Source organism: Macaca mulatta, chromosome 9 (genome assembly GCF_049350105.2).
Source record: "Macaca mulatta isolate MMU2019108-1 chromosome 9, T2T-MMU8v2.0, whole genome shotgun sequence".
In the NCBI taxonomy this organism is placed as follows: domain Eukaryota; kingdom Metazoa; phylum Chordata; class Mammalia; order Primates; family Cercopithecidae; genus Macaca; species Macaca mulatta.
Window position 1 is genome coordinate 109,402,998 of NC_133414.1, and position 22,941 is coordinate 109,425,938.

Sequence of the window (22,941 nt, forward strand, 5' to 3'; positions counted from 1 at the left end):
GGGACTGTCTGGTGATTTGACAGTTAGATCACTGGGCTCCTCAGACTGACCCAGAATCCTTACAGCTTACCAGAGACCTCTGGGAACACATATATTCTCCACTAACACACTAACAAAAAATAACCTATATTCTCCAAACTCAGACAGAATTCAGCCAGTCAGCCAGGTTGAACTCCCAGCTCTGCCACTTACAGCTCCAATCTCAGGCAAGCCTCTTAACCTCAGCTGTAAGAGAAGACATTTTAGGCTTTACCCTCTTATCTCATTTGGATTTCACACAAACACTGAGATAGAAGGACAGCTATTTAACCCATTGTACAGATGTGAACACTGTGGCTTACAGAGATCAGGATTCTTGCCCAAGGTCAGCTGTATTCTCCAGCCTGGACTTCAACACTCAACGAGTTGTGGATGGAATCCTACAGTGTCAGCTCAGGGGGACTCTGAGATGACCAACACGAACTCCCCCATCCCCCATGTTTTTGCAGATGAGAAACTAGAAGCTCAGAGACAGACAGTGTAACCAGGCCAAGGTCACACAGCTAAGCAGAGGTTGGACAAGCAGCCCTGACCCCATGTCTCTGCCTCATCGACTGGCAGGTACTCCTGCCTCAGCACCACTCCATCCCAGGGCACAGTAGGTGAGCTGGCCCTGGCTCGTGGGCGCCACAGGCGGAAGAGCCATGAGGTTGTGCAGCTGCGTTATGATGCTGTAGGGCTCTGAGGACACACCAGCTACTGGAATCAGAGGCTTCCCACAGGAGCCCCTGGACCTCCAGATGCAAAGCAAGGGCTCTGCTGCAAGGGCTTGGGGGCAGGGGTCCTGCACAGCTGCCCTGGGAGGAAGGAAGCAGAGGTGAAGCCATCTTGGCACTTCTAGCAGCTGCTCTAGGAGGGCAACAGCTGGTGGGCCCAGAGACAGAAATAGAGGGGAATCCTCTGGCCAGACCCAATACCAACCTTCCCAGTTCCCAGCCCCAGCACCGGCCAAGTGGCTTCTCTAAATCCAGCCTGACTCAGGGCTGGTGCTCTTAGGGTGACCAAGAGAGGCAAGTAGCTCGCAGAAGGGGCAGGCTCAAGCCTCTTGGGAGGCCTGGGCAGGTGGAGAGGAGCTGCGGCTCAGAGCTCCTCAGAAGGCTGGTGGTTCCATGCACAGATCTCCTAACCCACAGGCTCTCCCACACCCCCAGGGCCCCTTAGACTCCAGGCCAGTCTTGAGTGTCGTATCAGCCAACCTCTGTTGGTGCCAAGTGAGTACACCAGGCTGTGCACCCTCATGGCCCTGCCACCCCTTCCTGTGACTCCCTTCCCTAATGCAGGTGACAGGCATCCATGTGTCCCAGGACAGAGGAGTGGAGGCCTCACCTTGGTACTGAGGGGGTATCTCCAGCTCATCCTCCTCAGCCTCTTTCTGGTGCTTGAGCTTCTGGTGCTTTTTCTATAGAGAGGGAATAGATTGGGAGTGAGTGAACCAGGGGATGTGCCCACCCTTGGGAATGCCAACAGTAACAGCAGAGTACCCTGCATTGAGCAGGAGAGGCCCTCTGCTAAGAACCCCACCTCTCACTTACAGATGGGGAAACTAAGGCCCAGAGAGGGCAAAGAACTGTCTAAAGCCAAGCAGTGCAGGAGAGAAGCTCTGGCCACGTCCGGACTGCCAGGCTGGTGGCGGCTGCTCCTGCTCTGCCTTTCCACTCTGGGCCCCACCAAGGCCTGCAATTGCCCAGAGGGCTTCTGACATCAGCTTACCTAACTTTCCTAATGGGGAAAATGAGGTCCCTGGCCTCTTCAGAGAGAACAGCTTTACCAGTTCTTTGCTTCACACAAACCCCACCCCACTCTCCCTATTAATCACTCACTTATTGATCCCCTACTAAGTGCCAGGCCCTAGGGACACAGGGCACAGGATCTAGGTCCTGTGCTCCAGGGGCTCTCAGGCAGGTGGGAGACCCTTGCTCAAGCCAGTCATCACTGATCCTCAACAATGCTACCATCCCAGCAGGTATGAGCATGGACAGTGAGACACGTCAACTTGTCAATTATATTCAACAGGAAGTGACAGAGCACCTACTGTGCGCCTGGCGCTATGTTAGGCAGTCCAAGGGAAGGAGGGAGAGCCCGACAGCAGCCCCAGCTCACCAGATGTGAGCCCAGTAATCAACAATCAGGCCAGGCAGAGGCATGCTGTGCAGGGAGGGAAGGTAAACAGAGGCAGCCCCAGCTGGCAGGGCTGGTCCCTGCACTGTGGTCTGTGCCACTGTGCCCCAGAAACGTCTTGAAACTGCAGATTCTGGCCGGGCGCGGTGGCTCAAGCCTGTAATCCCAGCACTTTGGGAGGCCGAGGCGGGTGGATCACAAGGTCAGGAGATCGAGACCACAGTGAAACCCCGTCTCTACTAAAAATACAAAAAATTAGCCGGGCGCGGTGGCGGGCGCCTGTAGTCCCAGCTACTCAGGAGGCTGAGGCAGGAGAATGGCGGGAACCCGGGAGGCGGAGCTTGCAGTGAGCCGAGATCGCGCCACTGCACTCCAGCCTGGGCAACAGCGTGAGACTCCGTCTCAAAAAAAAAAAAAAAGAAACTGCAGATTCCCAGGGCTCCAGCTACCCAGAGGATCCAGAGGCAGGCTCAGAGGCCAACCAGGGGAAAGGTGTGCCAGGTAAAGGGATCAGCCTGGGCAGAGTGAACAGGCTGCAGCACACACACAGTATGCCTGGAGGATGGGGAACACCAGATCCACTGGCCGAAGCCCAGCTGAATGGGTTCCTAGTGGAGAAACAGGAAGTAGGAGGAAGCTGACTTTGGCTGCACCATGGGGGATGATGGCTGAGCTGGCTCTTGGGTCAGCTGGTACCTGGTCAACAGCCCAGCCCGGGCCGGGCGCGGTGGCTCAAGCCTGTAATCCCAGCACTTTGGGAGGCCTGGGAGGCCGAGACGGGTGGATCACAAGGTCAGGAGATCGAGACCACAGTGAAACCCCGTCTCTACTAAAAATACAAAAAATTAGCCGGGCGCGGTGGCGGGCGCCTGTAGTCCCAGCTACTCAGGAGGCTGAGGCAGGAGAATGGCGGGAACCCGGGAGGCGGAGCTTGCAGTGAGCCGAGATCGCGCCACTGCACTCCAGCCTGGGCAACAGCGTGAGACTCCGTCTCAAAAAAAAAAAAAAAGAAACTGCAGATTCCCAGGGCTCCAGCTACCCAGAGGATCCAGAGGCAGGCTCAGAGGCCAACCAGGGGAAAGGTGTGCCAGGTAAAGGGATCAGCCTGGGCAGAGTGAACAGGCTGCAGCACACACACAGTATGCCTGGAGGATGGGGAACACCAGATCCACTGGCCGAAGCCCAGCTGAATGGGTTCCTAGTGGAGAAACAGGAAGTAGGAGGAAGCTGACTTTGGCTGCACCATGGGGGATGATGGCTGAGCTGGCTCTTGGGTCAGCTGGTACCTGGTCAACAGCCCAGCCCGGGCCGGGCGCGGTGGCTCAAGCCTGTAATCCCAGCACTTTGGGAGGCCGAGACGGGTGGATCACAAGGTCAGGAGATCGAGACCATCCTGGCTAACATGGTGAAACCCCGTCTCTACTAAAAATACAAAAACCTAGCCGGGCGAGGCGGCGGGCGCCTGTAGTCCCAGCTACTCGGGAGGCTGAGGCAGGAGAATGGTGTGAACCCGGAAGGCGGAGCTTGCAGTGAGCTGAGATCCGGCCACTGCACTCCAGTCTGGGCGACAAAGCGAGACTCTGTCTCAACAGGAAAAAAAAAAAAAAAAAAAAAAAACAGCCCAGCCCGCTGGCCTTAAATGGAGGCAGCTACTTGAACCCCAGCACTTCATGCTCCCACAGTGGTTGGCAGAAGAGTTAGAACTTGGCCAGGTGCGGTGGCTCAATCCTGTAATCCCAGCACTTTGGGAGGCTGAGGCGGGTGGATCACAAGATCAGGAGTTCGAGACCAGCCTGACCAACATGATAAAACCCCATCTCCACTAAAAATACAAAAATGAGCCAGGCGTGGTGGCATGCGCCTGTAATCTCAGCTACTCAGGAGGCTGAGGCGGGAGAATCACTTGAACCTGGGAGGGGGAGGTTGCAGTGAGCCAAGATTGCACCACTACACTCCAGCCTGGGCGAAAGAGCGAGACTTCATCTCAAGGCAAAAAAAAAGAGTTAGAACTCAGCAACTGCCATGCAAAAAACCCTCTACGGGTCTCAGTGGCAGGAGCCAGCCATGGAGTGCAGCTGCCCTAGGGCCCTCTCGGTGCCTGGAGACAAGGCGTCTGCCCAGTCCCGCTCTGCCCAGGGCAGTGGGGGCCATCCTTAGAAGGCCGTGGTCGGTTCTCCCCGGCCAGGAAAAGCCACATGTGAAGATTCGCTCAAGAAACCCAGGAGGCTTTGACTGGAAAAAGATCTCCAGGAAAAGTGAATAATCAGTCATGACGGCTTACTTGGCATCACTAAGTGGCAAGCACTGTACACAGAAACCAAGACTTGAGCCAGGCAGTCTGGGCCCAGAGACACACGTTTGGCAGACGACTGCCATCACCTGGAAAGGGAGACTAGACTGGCCCGAGGGTGGCCTCTCGGAGGGGCCAAGCAGAGGAAGGACTCCCAGTAGGTGAAGCTGTCCCACAGGAGCAGTCACCTGGGGGCAAAGAGGGGCAGGAGGGTTTTCAGCAGAAGCCCCACTGCTTTTCCTCAAGGGCATCCCAGAGGGGCTTCACGCATCAGAGGCTGCTCTCTGACCCAGGACTCTGGATATGTACTCAGCTCTTCAAACAGAATTCTGCGCTGTCACAATGCTCTAATAACAAAGCTCCTCCTCGGGCCATGCTGGGCCGATGGACACTTGGCAAGGCATATGGGCAGACATTCACAAATATGATGCCAATGAAAAGGGGGATGTGGGGGAAGTCTGTAACATGTCAGGCACTATACTAATGCACCTTACACACCCAATCTTACCAAACTGTCCCAATGACTCCACCAGGTAGTCTATTTATAACCCCACTTCACAGATCAGGAATTGGGGCTTTAAAAGGTTAGGCTAAAGCCAAGATGGGACCCCAGAGCCTGCCGCTTCCCCACCGATACCACTACACCCTGATGCAGGCACCTGTCACCTGCGGGTGGTGCCCAGGAAGGCTGGATGGGCTGGGGCACAGTCTGGGAGGACAGAGAGGGAAGAAACTGCTCCAGGATGGAAATGTTCCACTGAGCTTGAGACTGACAGGTATTGGGTGACGGTTGGGCCCACTTCACCCTTGCTGGTTCAGGTGGGGCAGCTGAGAGGCTGTTTCCATCCTGGGAGGCAGCACTGCCAGGTCAACAGGGGTAATGGTGGCAAAGAGGTTGAATTCCTGGGCTTAGGAGACTGGAAAACCAGGGTTCAAATTCCTGGTTTGCACAGACTGAGCCCTGTGACCCTGGGCAGGCTACTTACCTCTGTACACTCCTCTGGTCACAGGGACGATGGAGTCCCTATCTTCGTGAGGCTATGTGGGGTCCTCAGCACAGTGCTGGGCGCACGACCATGCTCCCCTATAGTGGAAGCCCCCACCCCATGCAGGAGCACGCAGGGAAGCTGCTGCCCTTGCCTCTGCATAGCACATGCCCTTGCTAGAGAGACAAGGGTCTCTGCCTTCTTTCTCCTTTAACTAGACAACCATCACCCTGTCCTGCATGGCACCCACAGCCTTCTGGACCGCCTGCTATGCACACCTGCGAGGATGCACTGAGCATTCCAGAAACAGGGCAGGTCCAATATCTATGTGTGGTGGGGGTGAGAAGCTGTGGGGCCCAGGCTTAGGTCTGAAGCCCTAGCCCGCCGTCCGCAGGAACTACTCACACTCCTGACGATCACATCTTCCATTAGGTCAGCCATCCCTTCATCTTCACCTGGAGCCAAAAAAGAGGTCCATGAGCGCTGCGGGAGCTCCTCAAACCTACCCTTTCCTTCTGCACCTCCTGGCTCACCAGGCTGACGGGGCACCAACTCCAGCCCCAGGAAATTGCCTTCCTCAGACCCATATCATCCTTCTGCTAAAAGAGGTGAGATCCCTGAGCACTGCCCCTTTCCCCTTTCCATCCTAGGCCCTAGGTATAATGGCCCCTCAAAGAAGTGGTGATCCTACTTTCGAGGTAAATATGGCTTTGTTTGAAACTTTTCTCCCCACTCACCCACCCTTCATTGTTTGAGATTTGAAGAAAGCCCCAGGTTTCCGGGGAAGTCAGGCACTCCCGCAGCCCCATACACGCCCCCACCGTGCCAGGAAGGCTTCATCCTCCTGTTTGAAACCTCTGTCCCATGCAGTATGTGCTGGGCTCCGTGTGGGGATACAAAGTATGAAACTGACCAGTTGGAGGGAAGAGAAACTCAGACAAAGTCAATCAACAACCAAAAGACAATAGAAAACACGTGACCGGCCATGTGCAGTGGCTCACACCTGTAATCCCCGTACTCTGGGAGGCCGAGGTGGGAGGATCACCTGAGGTCAGGAGTTCGAGACCGATTTGCAACATGACAAAACCCTAAAAATACAAAAATTAGCTGGGCATGGTGGCATATGCCTGCAGTCCCCGACACTTGAGAGACTAAGGCAGGAGAATCGCATGAACTCAGGACATGGAGACTGCAGTGAGTCGAGATCGAGCCACTGCACTCCAGCCTGCGTGATAGAGCGAGACTCTATCGCCAAAGAAAGCAAATGACCAAGGGCTGAAGAGTCCAGGAAAGGCTACAAAAGGGGCTTTGAGCTGAATGCTGAAGAGCAGGGGATTTGGAAAGGCAGAGAGAGAGGGGAGGGGTCCTGACAGCCTCAGGAATGCCTGGGCACCAAGGGGGACAGGAGATTGGAAAGTATACAGGGGCGAGAGAGGAGCAGAGAAGATGCTAGACACGGAAATATAACAGGTACATATAAACCAAGTACATACGCTGTACCTGTTACACCGATTCATATTCATTCCAACCTGCAAAAGTGGGTATTAGGATTGTATGATATCCACTCTGAAGCAAGGAAATGGAGCTAAGGAGAGGCTGACTGAGTGGCTGCAGTCACGTGACTGGTGAGCTGGGTGTATGTGGAGCAGTAAGGCTCCAGATAGGAGGTGCAGTGAGACAAGGGCCCAAGCTCGCAGCAGTGGGAACCAAACAAAGGGAAGACAGGTGTGTTCCTGAAGACCTAGGTGTTTCTTAGCTAATGGGTGGACATGTGGAGAGGTGCCACGAAAGACTAAAGAGGGCTCCGAGATGCCACACCCGAGGGACTCCCTGGCAACATGAGCATTGGGATTGGGAAGTTGGGAGGGTTTCAGCCTCTGGCTCTTTCTGCCTCTAAATCATCTTCAGGGCCTTAGCCAAGTTTGCATTTAAAAAAAAAAAAAAAAAAGAGGAAGGAAGACAAGGAGAAAGGAGGACGGGAGAGGAGGAGGAGAAAAACAGAAGAAAGTAACAGCGCATCACACACAGTAAGGGGAAGTACCATTTCTGATAGTTTCCTTTGAGTTAAATACATATTGTATAAATGGCTCGGTTACAACATAAAAAGATTTCTTAATGTTTCTCAAAAAAAGTTTGAGAAACTCAAAAAGTTTGAGGAAGCTGCCGAGAGAAGAGTTTCTTAGGTCTGTTTTTACCCACGCTTCCTCAGCAAGAGGTCACCAAAGGAATAAATAAACACAGTGAATAAATGAATGGACAAGCGCGTTGGGCCCCACCTTTGGTGCCTTCCTCTTCCTCCGTCTTGTTGCCGTCTGCCTCCTCCCTTATGATCAGCCGGCCATCAGCGCTCACCTTGAAGCCATGGTCCTTCTTCCTGCCCCGGCCTGGCCCTGGCTGTGTGGCTGGGATGGAGAGTTTGGCATGAGGAGGTGGAAGGCCAGTCCCATGCTACTCACCCTCATCATGACCAACAAGCCCATCTCAGGGACCCCAAACAGGCACCTCCCAGCCCTGTCCATGGGTCTGCCATGGATGCCACGCCCTACCCACCACCTGAGAACCTGGCACCATGGCAAGTCTGTTTTCTGAGTGCACGGGCCAGCCCTGTGCTTACCCAGGACTCGCTGGGCCACCTTGGGATCCAGGAAGTTGAGGGGCTCGTCCCCACCACCCTCCTTCAGCCATGCCTGGCTCCTCTGTCGCGCCAGCTTCCGCTGCTCCTTGCCCCGGCTTCTTTCCTCCTCCTCATTGTCCTCCTCGTCCCCTGAGTCAGCCAAAATCTCCTCAATGCTAAAGACAGAGAAGTCCCCAGTCAGAGCGCCCCTGGGAGAGGCGGGGGTTGGCGGGCATTGCCTGGGCAGGCCCTTGGGTTGGGAGACACGAGGTCCCATGGCCCTAACATGGTCTCACCTGTCACCTTTGCCCTGGGCGGGCTCCTCCTCCTCCTCTTCTTCCTCCTCCTCTGTGGCAGCCTGGCTCAGGGCTCGGTGCCTCTTGGCCCGGGCCTCAGCTTTCCGGATGTTGACCAGGACTTTGTGGTACTCCTCGGGCAACAGCCTTTTCACCAGCTCAAATCTGGGGGTAGCAAGGAAGGGCTGATGAGAGGCACTGGCCGGACAGCACAACCCAGAAGTAGTGTCCCTGGTAGGACTGGAAATCCTCGGCTCCTTGCCTGCCCTATCCCCACCCCCGCTCAGTACACAGACCCAAACTTGCGGATGAACTTGGTGAAGAGGTTCCGAAGCTTCATGCGGAAGTGCCGCCGCATGTCATCTGAAAGCTTCCCAATGGCTTCCATCTGCCGGACAGAGCACCGGGCTTTCAGGGAGGCGAGCCTTCCACGCTGCCCCCCTTTCACTGCTGTCCAGCCCAGGGACGCACGCAGGATGATCAAGCCCAGCTGAGGGGAGGGTTAGTGTGGCCCTGCTCCTGGCCCACACCCTGGCCCAGTCATGCTTCCCTTGGGTAGGCAGGCCCCATCCTTCCTCTGCACCCTCCTTCAGGACATAGGCCTGAGCACCCTCGCAGGATGAGAGCTTTAGTCTTCTCAACAGTGCTTGGTACTTGACATATATCCTCTCCTTGAATCCTTGGACTACCCCCGAGATATAGGCTATCACCCTCTATTTATAGAAGAGGATACGGCGGCACAGAGGGTAAAGTGTTTGCTAAATGGCCATAGAGATGGGAGTTCAGCCCAGACTCATCTAACACCGTGGCTCCTGCTTCGCCCCTAGCACCCCAAGATTTCTCTTGGTCCCCTATGTCCCTTCTATCTCACTGCATTCTGCTCTGGTTGGATTCCTCTTAAGCCTTAATCTGGCCCAGTTTGGGTTACATGTGCAGGTGGCAGATCTTCTTATCTCCAGTGACTCCCAAATGGGCTAGGGGATAGGGTCTCCGTGTCTACTCTTTTTTTTGAGACAGAGTCTTGCTCTGTTGCCTAGACTGGAGTGCAATGGCATGATCTCAGCTCACTGTAACCTCCACCTCCCGGGTTCAAGCAATTCTCCTGCCTCAGCTTCCTGAATAGCTGGGATTACATGTGCCTGCTACCACGCCTGGCTAATTTTTGTATTTTTAGTAATAGATAGGGTTTTACCATGCTGGCCAGGCTGGTCTCGAACTCCCAACCTCAGGCGATCCGCCCACCTCAGCCTCCCAAAGTACTGGGATTACAGGCGTGAGCCACTGTGCCCGGCTTTTTTTTTTTTTTTTTTTTTGAGACACAGTCTTGCTCTGTCACCCTGGCTGGAGTGCAATGACATGGTCTTGGCTCACTGCAACCTCCACCTCCCAGGTTCAAGCAATTTTCACACCTCAGCCACATGAATAGCTGGGACTACAGGTGCGCACCATCATTCCTGGCTAATTTTTGTATTTTTTAGTAGAGATGGGGCTTCGCCATGTTGGCCAGGCTGGTCTCAAATTACTGACTTCAAGTGATCCACCCATCTTGGCGTCCCAAAGTGCTAGGGTTACAGGTGTGAGCCACTGCTCCTGGCCTCCCCATCCACTCTTTGAAGGGCTTCTATAAATCCTTTTTTTTTGAGACAGAGTCTTGCTCCGTCACCCAGGCTGAAGTGCAATGGTGCAATCTCGGCTCACTGCAACCTCCACCTCCTGGGTTCAAGTGATTCTCCTGCCTCAGCCTCCCGAACAGCTGGGATTACAGGCACCTGCCAACACGCCCAGCTAATTTTTGTATTTTTAGTAGAGACGGGTTTCACCATGTTGGCCAGGCTGGTCTCAAACTCCGGAACTCAAGTGATCTGCCCGCCTCAGCCTCCCAAAGTGGTGGGATGACAGGCGTGAGCCACCGCAGCCAGCCAGGACTTCTATAAATTTGAATAACTCCATGATGGATCACTGCTCTAGCTGTTCTCCTCACCTTGGTCCCTAGTTAGGCTGCAGGCTTTGAGGGCAGCGGGAGGGCATGCTGATTCTCATCTGTCCCTTCCTATCCTGAACCCAAGGCCAGACCCAAAGAAAATATGCAAGAGAGACCTAGAGGTCTGATGTGACTCAAGCCAGTGGCACATGGGAAACTGAGGCAGCGGGTACAGAGAACAGCTTGTCTGGAAGCCTGTCCCAGCCTGGGCGAGGATTCTCTTGGGCAGGAGAGAGCCAGGGACCCTATACCAAGGGGCTCTTCAGATCCTTCTGCAGCCCAGCAGGGGACCCAAAGGAACAGCCTCTAACCAGCAAGGTCAAAATGCAAGATGGGGAAAAAAAAAAAAAAAGGCAAGATGAGGGGGTCCTGTGAAGGGAGAGCCCAGCATCTGAGTCCCACAATCTGGAAAATCTCTGACCTCAGTTTCCCCATCTGTAAAATGAGGAGCGGCCCTGCCCGTGGGTCTCTGCCCTGAAGAGCCCCTGTTTCCTTCTATGTAGGGCTCTGGGGTGAAGAAAGCCACCTGGGCAGTGTGCCCCCTGCTCACCTCCACCTGATGGGCATTCCCCTATGGGTCCCTTTTAGGGCTCCTTAATGACCTTCTGGCTACAAAAAGAAAGTTTGAAACTTGCTGGCCTTGAGGCTTGCTGGGTCCATGCCAGCAGCTCAGAGGCCACCCTGCTACCTGCTAAGGGGAACAGGGACACTCACCACCAGCTGCACATGCTTGGCCAGGTGTGCCATATCCATGACAGTCACCGCCACCTTGATGAAGCCCAGTGCGGACTTGACCACATCACGGGTGCGGGAGGCCAGAAGCAGGCATACGTTCTCCAGCAGCTGCTCCACTGTGCTGGTCCCCATCAGACCTATGGCAGTGAGGGGGTCACTGTCTAAGACCTAGGACCCCACCCAGACCCAAACCCTCCCCATTGGAAAACAGCCACTCAAGTGTCAGTAGAAGCTGACATTGAGAGCCTTTCCATATGTCCAGGATGGTTCCAATCATGCTCCATGGAGTGGCCTTGGGTCCTTTTATCACCCTGAGGTGGGTGCTATTTCTTTTTTCTTTTTTTTTTTTTTTGAGACGGAGTCTCGCTTTGTCGCCCAGGCTGGAGTGCAGTGGCCGGATCTCAGCTCACTGCAAGCTCCGCCTCCCGGGTTTACGCCATTCTCCTGCCTCAGCCTCCCGAGTAGCTGGGACTACAGGCGCCCACCACCTCGCCCGGCTAGTTTTTTGTATTTTTAGTAGAGACGAGGTTTCACCATATTAGCCAGGATGGTCTCGATCTCCTGACCTCGTGATCCGCCCGTCTCGGCCTCCCAAAGTGCTGGGATTACAGGCTTGAGCCACCGCGCCCGGCCTGTGGGTGCTATTTCTTGCTTCCAGTTTAGAGATAGGAAACTGGGGTACTACAAGGCTAATCAAGCTGTTCTAGGTCTCATGTGGTTGCCAAGAGGCAGGACTAGTACTGAAATTCAGGCATCGGCCCTAACCGCCTCCTAACCACTCTGACAGTGGGATGCAGGGCCGCTGGACTGCACAGTCACACACGGGGACAGGCCTGAGGAAGGTGCCTTGGCGTAGCAGCAAGGGCGGGAGAAAGAGACTCGCAGGAAGGGAGACAGGGAGGCAAGCTGGGCTGGGTGCGGCTTTTCTTCCTTCCTCCAGGCACGTTTTCCCAGTTCCAGGAGCCACCTTATCCTGACCTTTCGGGCATCTTCCTACCCCGAGAGCTTCTCAGACCTTCTAGAAATAAGCATTTACCTTTAAACTCGAAAAGGAGGTGGGTCAGGGCCAGGATGCTGCAGCTGACCATGGTCACCGCGCCCACCAGGCCAGGGTAGATCAGGACGAGGTAGCGCTGCAGGGCCTCTGGGGACAGAGACCAAGGTGGGTCAAGCAAGAAGGACCCATTAGGTAGGGGGACTGAGGGCCAGAGAGGAGCAGCCTGCCCAGGGCCAGGGCACAGAGCTCTCTCCACCTTTTTTGAGGGGTGCTTCCCCACACCCAGTCTATAAGCAGAGTGTCCACCCCCAGCCCGCATCACCCGGGCCTCACCTTCCTGGTTCGAGCCAAACCTTAGGAAAGCATGGCCCATCTCCACGAGCAGCGCAAAAGCATTCTTCCGTGCGCCCACCGACACCTCCTTGGTGCACAGAATCACCTGGCCAAGACAGCCCCATCAGCATCTGCTCCCTAAGCCATCCGGCTGGGCAGCGAATCGAGTCCCCCGACCCCCATCACTGCCCTCCCTGGATCCTGAGGCCCTTAAGAGCTACATTCCAGGGAACCTCTCTAAAACACACCTGCACACTCACCTCTGGGACGAGGGCAGTGATGAACTCCTCATGCTCAGCTGAGAGCTTCCTCACGATGTGTAGGAGGCACTTCAAACGGGGCTGTGGGCAGGGGGCTACCAGTCAGGACCCCTCAATGCTACCTCCACCCCACAAGCCTCAACAGTGGCTCCTTTCCTGGTGTTGCCCTAGAGCCCTCACCCTCTTGGCGGGCGAGGAGGTGCTTCGCAGCGAGTCCAGCAGCGTCTTCTTCAGGTCCTCCAGGTGGCTCTGCACGAAGAGGGCCCCGGGGCCCTGAGGACTGGCACACACCTCCTCCAGCACTCGGTAGGCCTTCTTCTGCACCCCGTGGGCCTTACTCTGGCAGACAGGAACAGGTGAGGGAGGCCTGGGGCTCACCCCCGTCCAATGCCATCCATGGAGCATCCCCCAGTACTGGAGGGATTCTGAGCAGAAGCGGGCCCTGCCCCGCGGGGGCTCACGTGGCCTGACATAGGACCAGTGGAATGTGGACAGCAAGTGGTTAACTCCTGGGCAAGGCACAGGGGTTGGGGGTGTGTGCCGTGCGGCCCACCAATCCACTCCACTCGCCCAGCTCCAGACAGTACTCCCTCCAGCGGCCTGAGCTCATGGTGCCTGGCACGTGCCAAGGCCTGCACACCTGCTGCTCTTTCCAGCCGGAGCACTCCTCTCTCACCTTCCAAGACTGACAACTCCTTGCTCCTCTAAGCCAGCTCTCTGTCACAATCCCCCAACCCCCAACCCCGGACACCTTTCCTGAGGTGAGGTGACCTGGCCCTGGATTTCCATGTCCACCTGCAGTGCTGCCCCAGAGCACTTCTCATACTATTAGGTAACTGCTACTAAACTGTGGCAGTGGGGGCAGCTTTCAGGGGGTCAGTGGTGGGCTGAGATCTGCAGAGTTGCTGGCCACAGCAGAGGGCATTTCAAGCCTAGGACCTAAACCCCGCAAAGGCACAGACGGGGCCTGTTATATCAGGGGGCCTTAAGGCAGCTGAAGGAGGCTGCAGCAGGGGTAGACGAGAGTGGAATGGGTGGGATGAAGCTCAGGCCGGTCTGGGATGGGCCTGGGGAGTAAGCCAGGCAAAGAAGCATGGCCTTGGTTCTACAAGAGTCACTCAGCAGGCAAGGCCTAAGCACTGCTGTGCATTTCAGTCCCTTTGGGACCTACAAGACAGATGGGCTACACAGGACACAAAGGGAAGCCACTGCAGGAGAAAGCAGACAGGGACCTGATTTTGGGAAGCAGCAAGGGATAAAGACATGAGAACAGGCCCCACCTTCCCACAACCCACCTGCCCCCAAGCGTGGCTGTGTGGGGCTCCTGGCCAGAGGCTCACCTCTAGGTAGGGCCGGATGGTGGAGTACAGCTTGCTGATGGCGGCTTCGTCAGCACACGGAGCCAAGGCCACGACCAGGTCCAGGACAGACAATCTGCTCGGGGCAGGAGACCAAGGAGAGGGGTGGGGAGCTGGAGAAGGGCGCAGACTACCAGTGTTCTTATGTCTACTGGGTACGGGGAGGTGGGAGAAGTCAGGGTGAGGACAAGGGGCTTGAAGGAGCTCATGAACAGTAATAGCTAGCACCTAATTGAGCATTCATCACGTACCAGGCACTGTTCCTGGTGTTTTACACTTGCTAACTCCTTCAATCCTCATAGCAACCTTGTTGCAAGAATGATTATCATGCCCATTTTACAGATGAGGTCTTAGAGGCAGAATGGATAAGTAATTTGTCCAAGGTCACACAGCCCATAAGTGATGGGGCTGGGATCAGAACCTGGGCAATGTGTCTCCTGGGTCCTTGTTCCTCCCTAGCAGACTAAATAGTCTCTCCAGGAAGAAGGAACTAGTCAGCACAGCCTCTCAGCACAGCCTAGACAATTAATACCTCAAGACTTCCTTAAATAATGCAAGAGGGAACCCACAGTGTTCTGCCAGATGCACCCTCCAGCTCCCTGGGATGCTCCAGCTCAAGTGGGAGGCCCTGAGCATGTTACCTGGTAAAGTCAGAGCTGGCAGGGTCGAGCACCTTCTCACTGGCTTTTTCCAGGAGACTGTTCACCAACTTGAGGCCCCGACGGAATGAGGAGGAGAGAGTCGTTGAGGAGGAGCAAAAGAAAGCAGCAATGGCAGCAGTCCCAGAGCGGCCTCCCCACCACCAGCAGCCCCCAGCCCTGCCCAAGCCACGACTGCTGGTATGTGCTCCAGAACGCAGAGACCCACATGAGCCCTGGTGGGTAGGGTCTCTGCCTCTCTGACACTGCCCACCTGAGAGCTACCCTCCTCCCTCCTTCCCTCCCTCTCATGGCTCACCTGAGTGTCAGTGATGGTGAGGTAAGTTCTGATGGTTTCCAGCACAGCCCGGCGAGGGGCTGGAGTGTCCCCGGCTGCCACGGGCTGCCCATACAGGTTGAAGAGGATTGGCAGAAAGTTCTTAGCAAAACGACTCACTTCAACACGGTCGGCCTCTGGCAAAAGGACCAAAGTTTGCACTAAAGGCACAGGAGTTGGCTGTGCCTCAGTGGCTGCTGGGCTGTGGCCCAGAGGCCTTCTCTTAGGGGAGCTGGCAGGACTGGGAACCCACAGGTTGGGGGCTCTCTGTGGCAGGAGCTGAGCCAGGGCATGGAGAGCCTGCTGCCCCAGTGGCCCGTGGTCCTCAATGGCTCCAACTCCAGGGAGCCAGCAAAGTGGCAGCCACAGAGTAAAGCCTTCGACACTAACTGAACAAACCCGCAGCAGCTGTCAGCACACTGGAAGTAAAGGTAAGAGGGAAGGGTGATTTCCAGCCTCCTACCATCCCCTGGGGTCTGCAGCAGAAGCAGCAAAGGATGAGCCCCAGAGGCAAGTCTCTGTGACTCTGCTTGGAAAGGAGCGTAGCAAGCCAGGGGATAGGGCCAGGGACCTGTGTCATCCTCCCCAGCCCCCACGTACCTGCCTGGCAGCCCTTGGTGATGAGGGTACGCAGGGCCTGGCACACGGTGACCCTCAGGTCTGGACGCTCGCTGATGGCCGTGCCCAGCGTCCGTGCCAGCCCTTTGAAGGAGGTGGCCACATCCGTGGGCCTCGTGCAGAATCCAGGCAGAAGTGTCCAGATCTGGAGAAGGAGGGGACAGTAAAGGAAAGTGACATGCAGCCACCCGTGCCCCTGTGTGCTTCTCCCCACCCCCTCCCCTAGTTGACCCTTACCTGCCACTGGAGTGTGTCGTAGATCTTAGACTCCACTGTGCTGCCTGCCTGAGCCAGGTCCATGGCTGCAGTGTGACACAGGGACAGAGTATGAGCCCAGCACCCTCCCAGCCAACGGCCTTATTACCAAACCAAACCAGAAGCCCAATGATGAGGACAGCAATATGGGTGACTTCCCCCCATCCCCATAAATTAAATCATACCTGTTCATTCTAAAATACTAAAATGAACCTATAATAAACAGAAAGCAAACGTCTCTTCATACTCCCACTCCCCCAGAGATAGCCTCTGTTTCTTTTTTTTTTTTTTGAGACAGAGTCTTGCTCTGTTGCCCAGGCTGGAGTGCAGTGGCGCGATTTCGGCTCACTGCAAGCTCCACCTCCCAGGTTCACGCCATTCTCCTGCCTTAGCCTCCCGAGCAGCTGGGACTACAGGTGCCTGCCACCATGCCTGGCTAATTTTTTGTATTTTTAGTAGAGACGGGGTTTCACCATGTTACCCAGGATGGTCTTGATCTCCTGACTTCGTGATCCGCCCGCCTCAGCCTCCCAAAGTGCTGCGATTACAGGCGTTAGCCACTGTGCCCAGCTAGCCTCTGTTTCTTGTAATTGTTTTATACTTCTTTAAACACATGCCCACTTTTTTTGTGTGTTTTTTTTTTTTTTGAGACAGGGTCTCACTTTGTGTCCTAGGCTGGAGTGCAGTGGTGCAATCTGGGCTCACTGCAGCCTTGACCTCCCAGGCTCACGTGATCTTCCTACCTCAGCCTCCCAAGTAGCAGGGACTACAGGCGCGCATGCCACCACACCCAGCTAACTTTTTGTAGACACAAGGTTTCACCACGTTGCCCAGACTGGTCTCGAATTCCTAAATTCAAGCGATCCACATGCCTCGGCCTCCCAAAGTGCTGGGATTACAGGTGTATAACACTGCGCCCAGCCACATGCCCACTTTTAAAAACATAAACAGCCCGGGCGCGGTGGCTCACGCCTGCAATCTCAGCACTTTGGGAGGCTGAGGTGGGCGGATCATGAGGTCAGGAGATCGAGACCATCCCAGCTAACACGGTGAAATCCCGTCTCTACTAAAAATACAAAAAATTAGCCAGGCGTGGTGGGGGGCGCCTGTAGTCCCAGCTACTCAGGAGGCTGAGGCAGGAGAATGGTATGAACCCGGAAGGTAGAGCTTGCACCAAGGACGGAGTCTTGCTATGTTGCCCAGGCTGTTCTTGAATTCTTGGCCTCATACAATCCTTCTGCCTCAGCCTCTCAGAGTGTTGGGATTACAGGCGTAAGCCACTGCCTCAGCCTGCCGAGTAGCTGGGATTACAGGCACGTGCCACCATGCCCAGCTAATTTTTGTATTTTTAGTAGAGACGGGATTTCACCATGTTAGCCGGGATGGTCTCAAACTCCTGACCTCATGATCCGCCCATTTCAGGGGTTTCTCTATGTTGTTTAGGCTGGTCTCGAACTCCTGACCTCATGATCCGCCCATTTCAGCCTCCCAAAGTGCTGGGATTACAGGCATGAGCCACTGTGCCCGGCCTTACTTTCTTCTCTAAGCACTTCCTGTATATTCTCACAAGATCATGTGTGAAACCAGGAAACCATGCCCTAGAGCAGGGTTTCGCAATCTTGACAATGTGGAAATTTTAGGCCTGGTACTTTTTGTTGTGTGAGGCCGTCCTGTGCATTGCAGGGTGCTTAGCAGCATCCTGACCTCTATCCACTAGATGCCAGAGCACCCTTCCCGCAACGGTAACAACCAAAAATGTCTCCAGGCATTGCCAAATGTCCTACGGGCAGCAAAATCACCCCCCTTGTTGAGAACCACTGCCCTAGACCAGGAGTCAGCCAATTTTTTGTGCAAAAGGGCCAGTACTTTAAGCTTGGCAGGCCATATGATTTATATTTTTCTTTTTTTGTTTTTTGAGACAGACTCTCACTCAGTTGCCCAGGCTGGAGTGCAGTGGCGCGATCTCAGCTCACTGCAACCTCCGCCCCGCTCGGGTTCAAGTGATTCTCCTGCCTCAGCCTCCCAAGTATCTGGGATTATAGGCACCCACCACCATGCCTGGCTAATTTTTGTATTTTTAGTAAAGAGAGGGTTTCACCATGTTGGCCAGGCTGGTCTCAAGCTCCTGACTTCAGGTGCTCTACTCGCCTCAGCCTCCCCAAGTGCTGGGATTACAGGTGTGAGCCACTGTGGCCAGCCTGCAATACATATGATTTCTATCACAATAACTCTGTCATTAAAAAGTAGTGTGACATGCCGGGCGCGGTGGCTCACGCCTGTAATCCCAGCACTTTGGGAGGCCGAGGCGGGCGGATCACAAGGTCAGGAGATCGAGACCACGGTGAAACCCCGTCTCTACTAAAAATACAAAAAATTAGCCGGGTGCGGTTGTGGGCGCCTGTAGTCCCAGCTACTCGGGAGGCTGAGGCAGGAGAATGGCGTGAACCCGGGAGGCGGAGCTTGCAGTGAGCCGAGATTGCGCCACTGCACTCCAGCCTGGGCGACAGAGCAAGACTCCGTCTCAAAAAAAAAAAAAAAAAAAAAAAAAAAAAAAAAGTAGTGTGACAGGCTGGGCATGGTGGTTCACGCCTGTACTCCCAGCACTTTGGGAGGCCGAGGCAGGCAGATCATCTGAGGTCAGGAGTTTGAGACCAGCCTGGCCAACATGGTGAAACTCCATCTGTACTAAAAACACAAAAAATTTTTTAAAAGTGAGCCGGGTATGGTGGCATGTGCCTGTAGTCCTAGCTACTTGGGAGGCTGAGGCAGGAGAATCGCTTGAATCCAGGAGGCGGAAGTTGCAGTGAGCTGAGATCACGCCACTGCACTCCAGCCTGGGTGACAGAGCAAGAATAAATGTGGCTGTGTTCCAATAAAATTTTATTTACAGGCTGGGCACCGTGGCTCATACCTGTAATCCCAACACTTTGGGAGGCCAAGGCAGGTAGACCGCCTGAGGTCAGGCGTTCGAGATCAGCCTGGCCAACATGGTGAAACCCCGTCTCTACTAAAAATACAAAATTAGCTGGGTGTGGTGGCAGATGCCTGTAATCCCAGCTCCTCGGGAGGCTGAGGCAGGAGAATCTCTTGAACCCAGGAGGCGGAGATTGCAGTGAGCTGAGATCGCGCCATTGCACTCCAGCCTGGGGGAAAAGAGCGAGAATTCGTCTCAAAAAAACCAAAAAAACAAGAAAATTTATCTACAAAAACAGACAGTGGATGAAATAGTTTAGCAATGCTGCCCTAGATCCTCAAAATCCAATGAAAACGAAAATCTCCTGAAGTCATCACTAGGTCGAGCAATGTAACCCGATGCTCTGCCTATCCTCATGTAGGCCTGAGTCTGCCTAACACAGGTCAGGAGTAAACTAGAGGAAAATGGAGAGAGGAGACCATGATCACGAAGGATAAGAAACTATGTCTGAAAGGAGAGGGGCAGGGGATTGGGGATGTGCAGCCTGAAGAAAGAACACCTCTGGGGTAATCATCATTTTCAAATACACATATATCACCTACAGTCGCGCATCGCTTGACAGGGTGCGTTCTGAGAAATGCGTTGGTAGGTGATTTTATTGTGTTAATAGCATAGAGTGTATTTACACAAACCTAGATGGCACAGCCCCTACACACCTGGGCTATGTGGGGTAGTCTATTGCTCCTAGGCTAAAACCTGGACAGCATGTTGCTGTACTGAGTGCTGCAGGCAACTGTAATACAATGCTAAGAATGTGTATATCTAAACACAAGTAAATACTGAAAAAGTACAGTAAAATATGGTATTATCATCTTATGAGACCACCATCATTGAAACGTCATGTGGTGTGTGACTGTATATGTACGTACATATATACTCATATATATAAATACACCTGGCTAGGCGTGGTGGCTCACATCTGTAATCCCAGCACTTCGGGAGGCCGGGGCGGGCAGATCACCTGAGGTCAGGAGTTTGAGACCAGCCTGGCTGCCATGGCAAAACCCTGTCACTACTAAAAATACAAAAATTAGCCAGGTGCGGTGGTGGGTGCCTGTAATCCCAGCTACTCGAGAGGCTGAGGCAGGAGAATCACTTGAATTGGGAAGGTGGAGGTTGCAGTGAGCCGAGACTGCACCACTGCAGTCCAGCCTGGGAGACAGAGTGAGACTCCATCTCAAAAAAATAAATAGGCCGGGCGCGGTGGCTCACGCCTGTAATCCCAGCACTCTGGGAGGCCAAGGCGGGCGGATCACAAGGTCAGGAGATCCAGACCATCCTGGCTAACAGGATAAAACCCTGTCTCTACTAAAAATACAAAAAAGCCCGGCGTGGTGGCAGGCGCCTGTAGTCCCAAATACTCGGGAGGCTGAGACAGAAGAATGGCGTGAACCTGGAAGGCGGAGCTTGTAGTGAGCCGAGATCGTGCCACTGCACTCCAGCCTGGGCGACACAGCGAGACTCTGTCTCAAAAAAAAAAAAAAGTAAAATAAATAAATAAATAAATAAATAATAAAAATATATACCTACAGGCTGGGCATGGTGGCTCACGCCTGTAACCCCAGGACTTTGGCAGGCCAAGGCAAGTGGATTACCTGAGGTCAGGAGTTCAAAACCAGCCTGGTCAATATGGTGAAACCCCATTTCTACTAAAAATACAAAAAATTAGCCGGGTGTGGTGGTGGGCACTTGTAATCCCAGCTACTTGAGAGGCTGAGGCAGGAGAATCGCTTGAACCTGGGAGGCAGAGGTTGCAGTGAGCTGAGATCAGCCACTGCACTCCAGCCTGGGCAACAAGAGCAAAACTCCATCTCAAAAAAAAAAATAATAAAGCAAACAAATAAATAAATACACCTAGAAGTATATAAAAGTATATATACGTATAAACAAATGTATCACAAACTTTTACAAAATCGATCTCAAGGGCTTGCGTGAGGAAGAAGGGGCACAGCTGTTCTCTGTGATCCAAAGGGAAAGAACAAGGCCCAGTTGGGGCAGCTCAATGTGGAGGCAGCTCCTGTCTCACAGGGCAAGCTCTGCCACAGGGCGGGCTACCTGGCCACGCCTCAGAGCAGCAGGGAGGGAGACAGGCACTCGAGCACTGGCTGGCCACCTGCTTGGCAGAGGGATGTTGTCAAATGTCTTGAAGGCTGGATGTGTGGGACTCAGCACCCTTCCCAATCCCATCTGTGAAGCCTTCAGGACTGTGGGGAGCCTCAGGTCACACACAGGCACTTCTACCTTTGCTCTTCAGGGTGTTAGCCAAGGGCAAGAAGTAGGTGGTGAAGAAACCAAGTCGCGTTTCCTGAACGTGGTCTCGGATGACAGGTAGCAGCCAGCTCCGTGGGAAATCCAGAGTCTCCCTGGGAGAATGGGAAGAACCCAGTGAGGACGAGGGGACAGCCCTGAGGGCAGTGCATAGCGTACTGAGCCCAGGACAGAGCGAGACCTCCTCTGGCCCCTCCTCCCGAGCCCTGCACTCACACAGACTTTAGTCCACAGCAGCAGACATCCTTTCCAGGGGAGAGAATATGTCTGGGGCTTGTCAGGAAGCCAGCCAGGGCCACACTTACTCAGAGCCATCAATTTCCAAAGGCACAGCCTGCAGCACCACCTCAGGTCCCATACTGGTCACCGCAGCCCCCACTGCCTGGTCGAGAGCCGCCGTGTGGGGGAAATGAGGGGAGAGGCGCAGGTCACACAGGGACTGGAGGCACTGGAGCAGAGATGAGTGACCACACATCAAGACATGCTCAAAAGCTGGGACCCATGACAAGACCCCGCCGAAGGATGAGGCCGGAATTCTGGGCCTGAGTTCAACGCTACACCAGAGGGTACAGAGTGAGAACCCAATTAACCACTGGTGACTATAAAATCCCAGGGCCTAGGATTTTACAAAATTCTGTTACATTTAACGACATATAAAAATTAGGAAATTTCAACACAAATGTAGATTTCCAATTTATCTTCGAAAATGGGACAAATTTATCTTGTCTGCATGCAACAATTAGCAAATCAGCAGGCGCTGAGGAGACAAAGCTGCACCCTTGGGTTCACCCGGGCCACAGCCCTCCCCCAGTCACACTTTCATGGCCCTGCCTGGCCTCTTGTATAAAGCCAAATTGGAGGCCGGGCGCGGTGGCTCAAGCCTGTAATCCCAGCACTTTGGGAGGCCGAGACGGGCGGATCACAAGTTCAGGAGATCGAGACCATCCTGGCTAACACGGTGAAACCCCGTCTCTACTAAAATACAAAAAAAATTAGCCGGGCGAGGTGGCGGGCGCCTGTACTCCTAGCTACTCGGGAGGCTGAGGCAGGAGAATGGCGTGAACCCGGGAGGCGGGGCTTGCAGTGAGCTGAGATCCGGCCACTGCACTCCAGCCTGGGCAACAGAGCTAGACTCCGTCTCAAAAAAAAAAAAAAAAAGCCAAATTGGTCAACCTAATCTATGAGGGCTCCGGCCAGGCCTCTTGAGGGAGACCCTGTCCTCCCACTAGGGTTCCTTTTTTCCAGCATGGGAGGGAGTCAGCAAGGAAGGCCCCACAAGGCCAGGAGCTGCTGCCTCTGCTGATGTGGGACCAGTCTGGGGGCTTCCTCAGGCCCCTACTCTCTCCTGGACTAGGGTCTGCTCAGGATCCCTGAGTGATCCCTGATCCTTAAATGGTTAACCCTGGACTGGAGGAACCTTCCTGGAACCTAGTAGGGCTGTTGAGAACATCAACGCTATACTCACTGGTTACAGGAAACTTAGATAACTGAAATGTAAAAGATAAGGGCGGCCGGGCGTGGTGGCTCAAGCCTGTAATCCCAGCACTCTGGGAGGCCGAGGGGGGCGGATCACGAGGTCAGGAGATCGAGACCATCCTGGCTAACACGGTGAAACCCCGTCTCTACTAAAAAAAATACAAAAAACTAGCCGGGCGAGGTGGCGGGCGCCTGTAGTCCCAGCTATTCGGGAGGCTGAGGCAGGAGAATGGCGTAAACCCGGAAGGCGGAGCTTGCAGTGAGCTGAGATCCGGCCACTGCACTCCAGCCCGGGCGACAGAGCGAGACTCCGTCTCAAAAAAAAAAAAAAAAAAAAAAAGATAAGGGCTGGGGGTAAGGGAAAGCAA

General features: G+C 54.3%; 1 protein-coding gene across 13 annotated transcripts in view; it reads right to left on the reverse strand.

Annotated features, from left to right (window-relative positions):
- The window catches only part of RRP12 (ribosomal RNA processing 12 homolog), a 47,887-nt gene that overhangs the window by 2,792 nt on the left and 22,154 nt on the right, over window positions 1-22,941 (reverse strand). For 5 of the 13 annotated variants that reach the window (XM_015147859.3, XM_077947018.1, XM_077947014.1 and 2 more), the window contains 18 exons: window positions 21,403-21,545; window positions 21,071-21,192; window positions 15,838-15,902; window positions 15,583-15,745; window positions 14,965-15,119; window positions 14,649-14,716; window positions 13,990-14,083; window positions 12,830-12,988; window positions 12,650-12,730; window positions 12,390-12,495; window positions 12,096-12,203; window positions 11,039-11,196; window positions 8,640-8,731; window positions 8,344-8,508; window positions 8,048-8,223; window positions 7,710-7,835; window positions 5,839-5,888; window positions 1,366-1,438 (listed from right to left, as the gene is read on the reverse strand). In XM_015147859.3, coding sequence (XP_015003345.2) covers window positions 1,366-1,438; window positions 5,839-5,888; window positions 7,710-7,835; window positions 8,048-8,223; window positions 8,344-8,508; window positions 8,640-8,731; window positions 11,039-11,196; window positions 12,096-12,203; window positions 12,390-12,495; window positions 12,650-12,730; window positions 12,830-12,988; window positions 13,990-14,083; window positions 14,649-14,716; window positions 14,965-15,119; window positions 15,583-15,745; window positions 15,838-15,902; window positions 21,071-21,192; window positions 21,403-21,545 — 2,104 coding nt within the window. Of the gene's footprint in view, window positions 1-1,365; window positions 1,439-4,536; window positions 4,636-5,106; window positions 5,889-7,709; window positions 7,836-8,047; window positions 8,224-8,343; window positions 8,509-8,639; window positions 8,732-11,038; window positions 11,197-12,095; window positions 12,204-12,389; window positions 12,496-12,637; window positions 12,731-12,829; window positions 12,989-13,989; window positions 14,084-14,648; window positions 14,717-14,964; window positions 15,120-15,582; window positions 15,746-15,837; window positions 15,903-21,070; window positions 21,193-21,402; window positions 21,546-22,941 lie in introns of all 13 variants that reach the window. The other 8 variants (XM_077947010.1, XM_077947013.1, XM_077947009.1 and 5 more) reach the window with 5 other exon arrangements.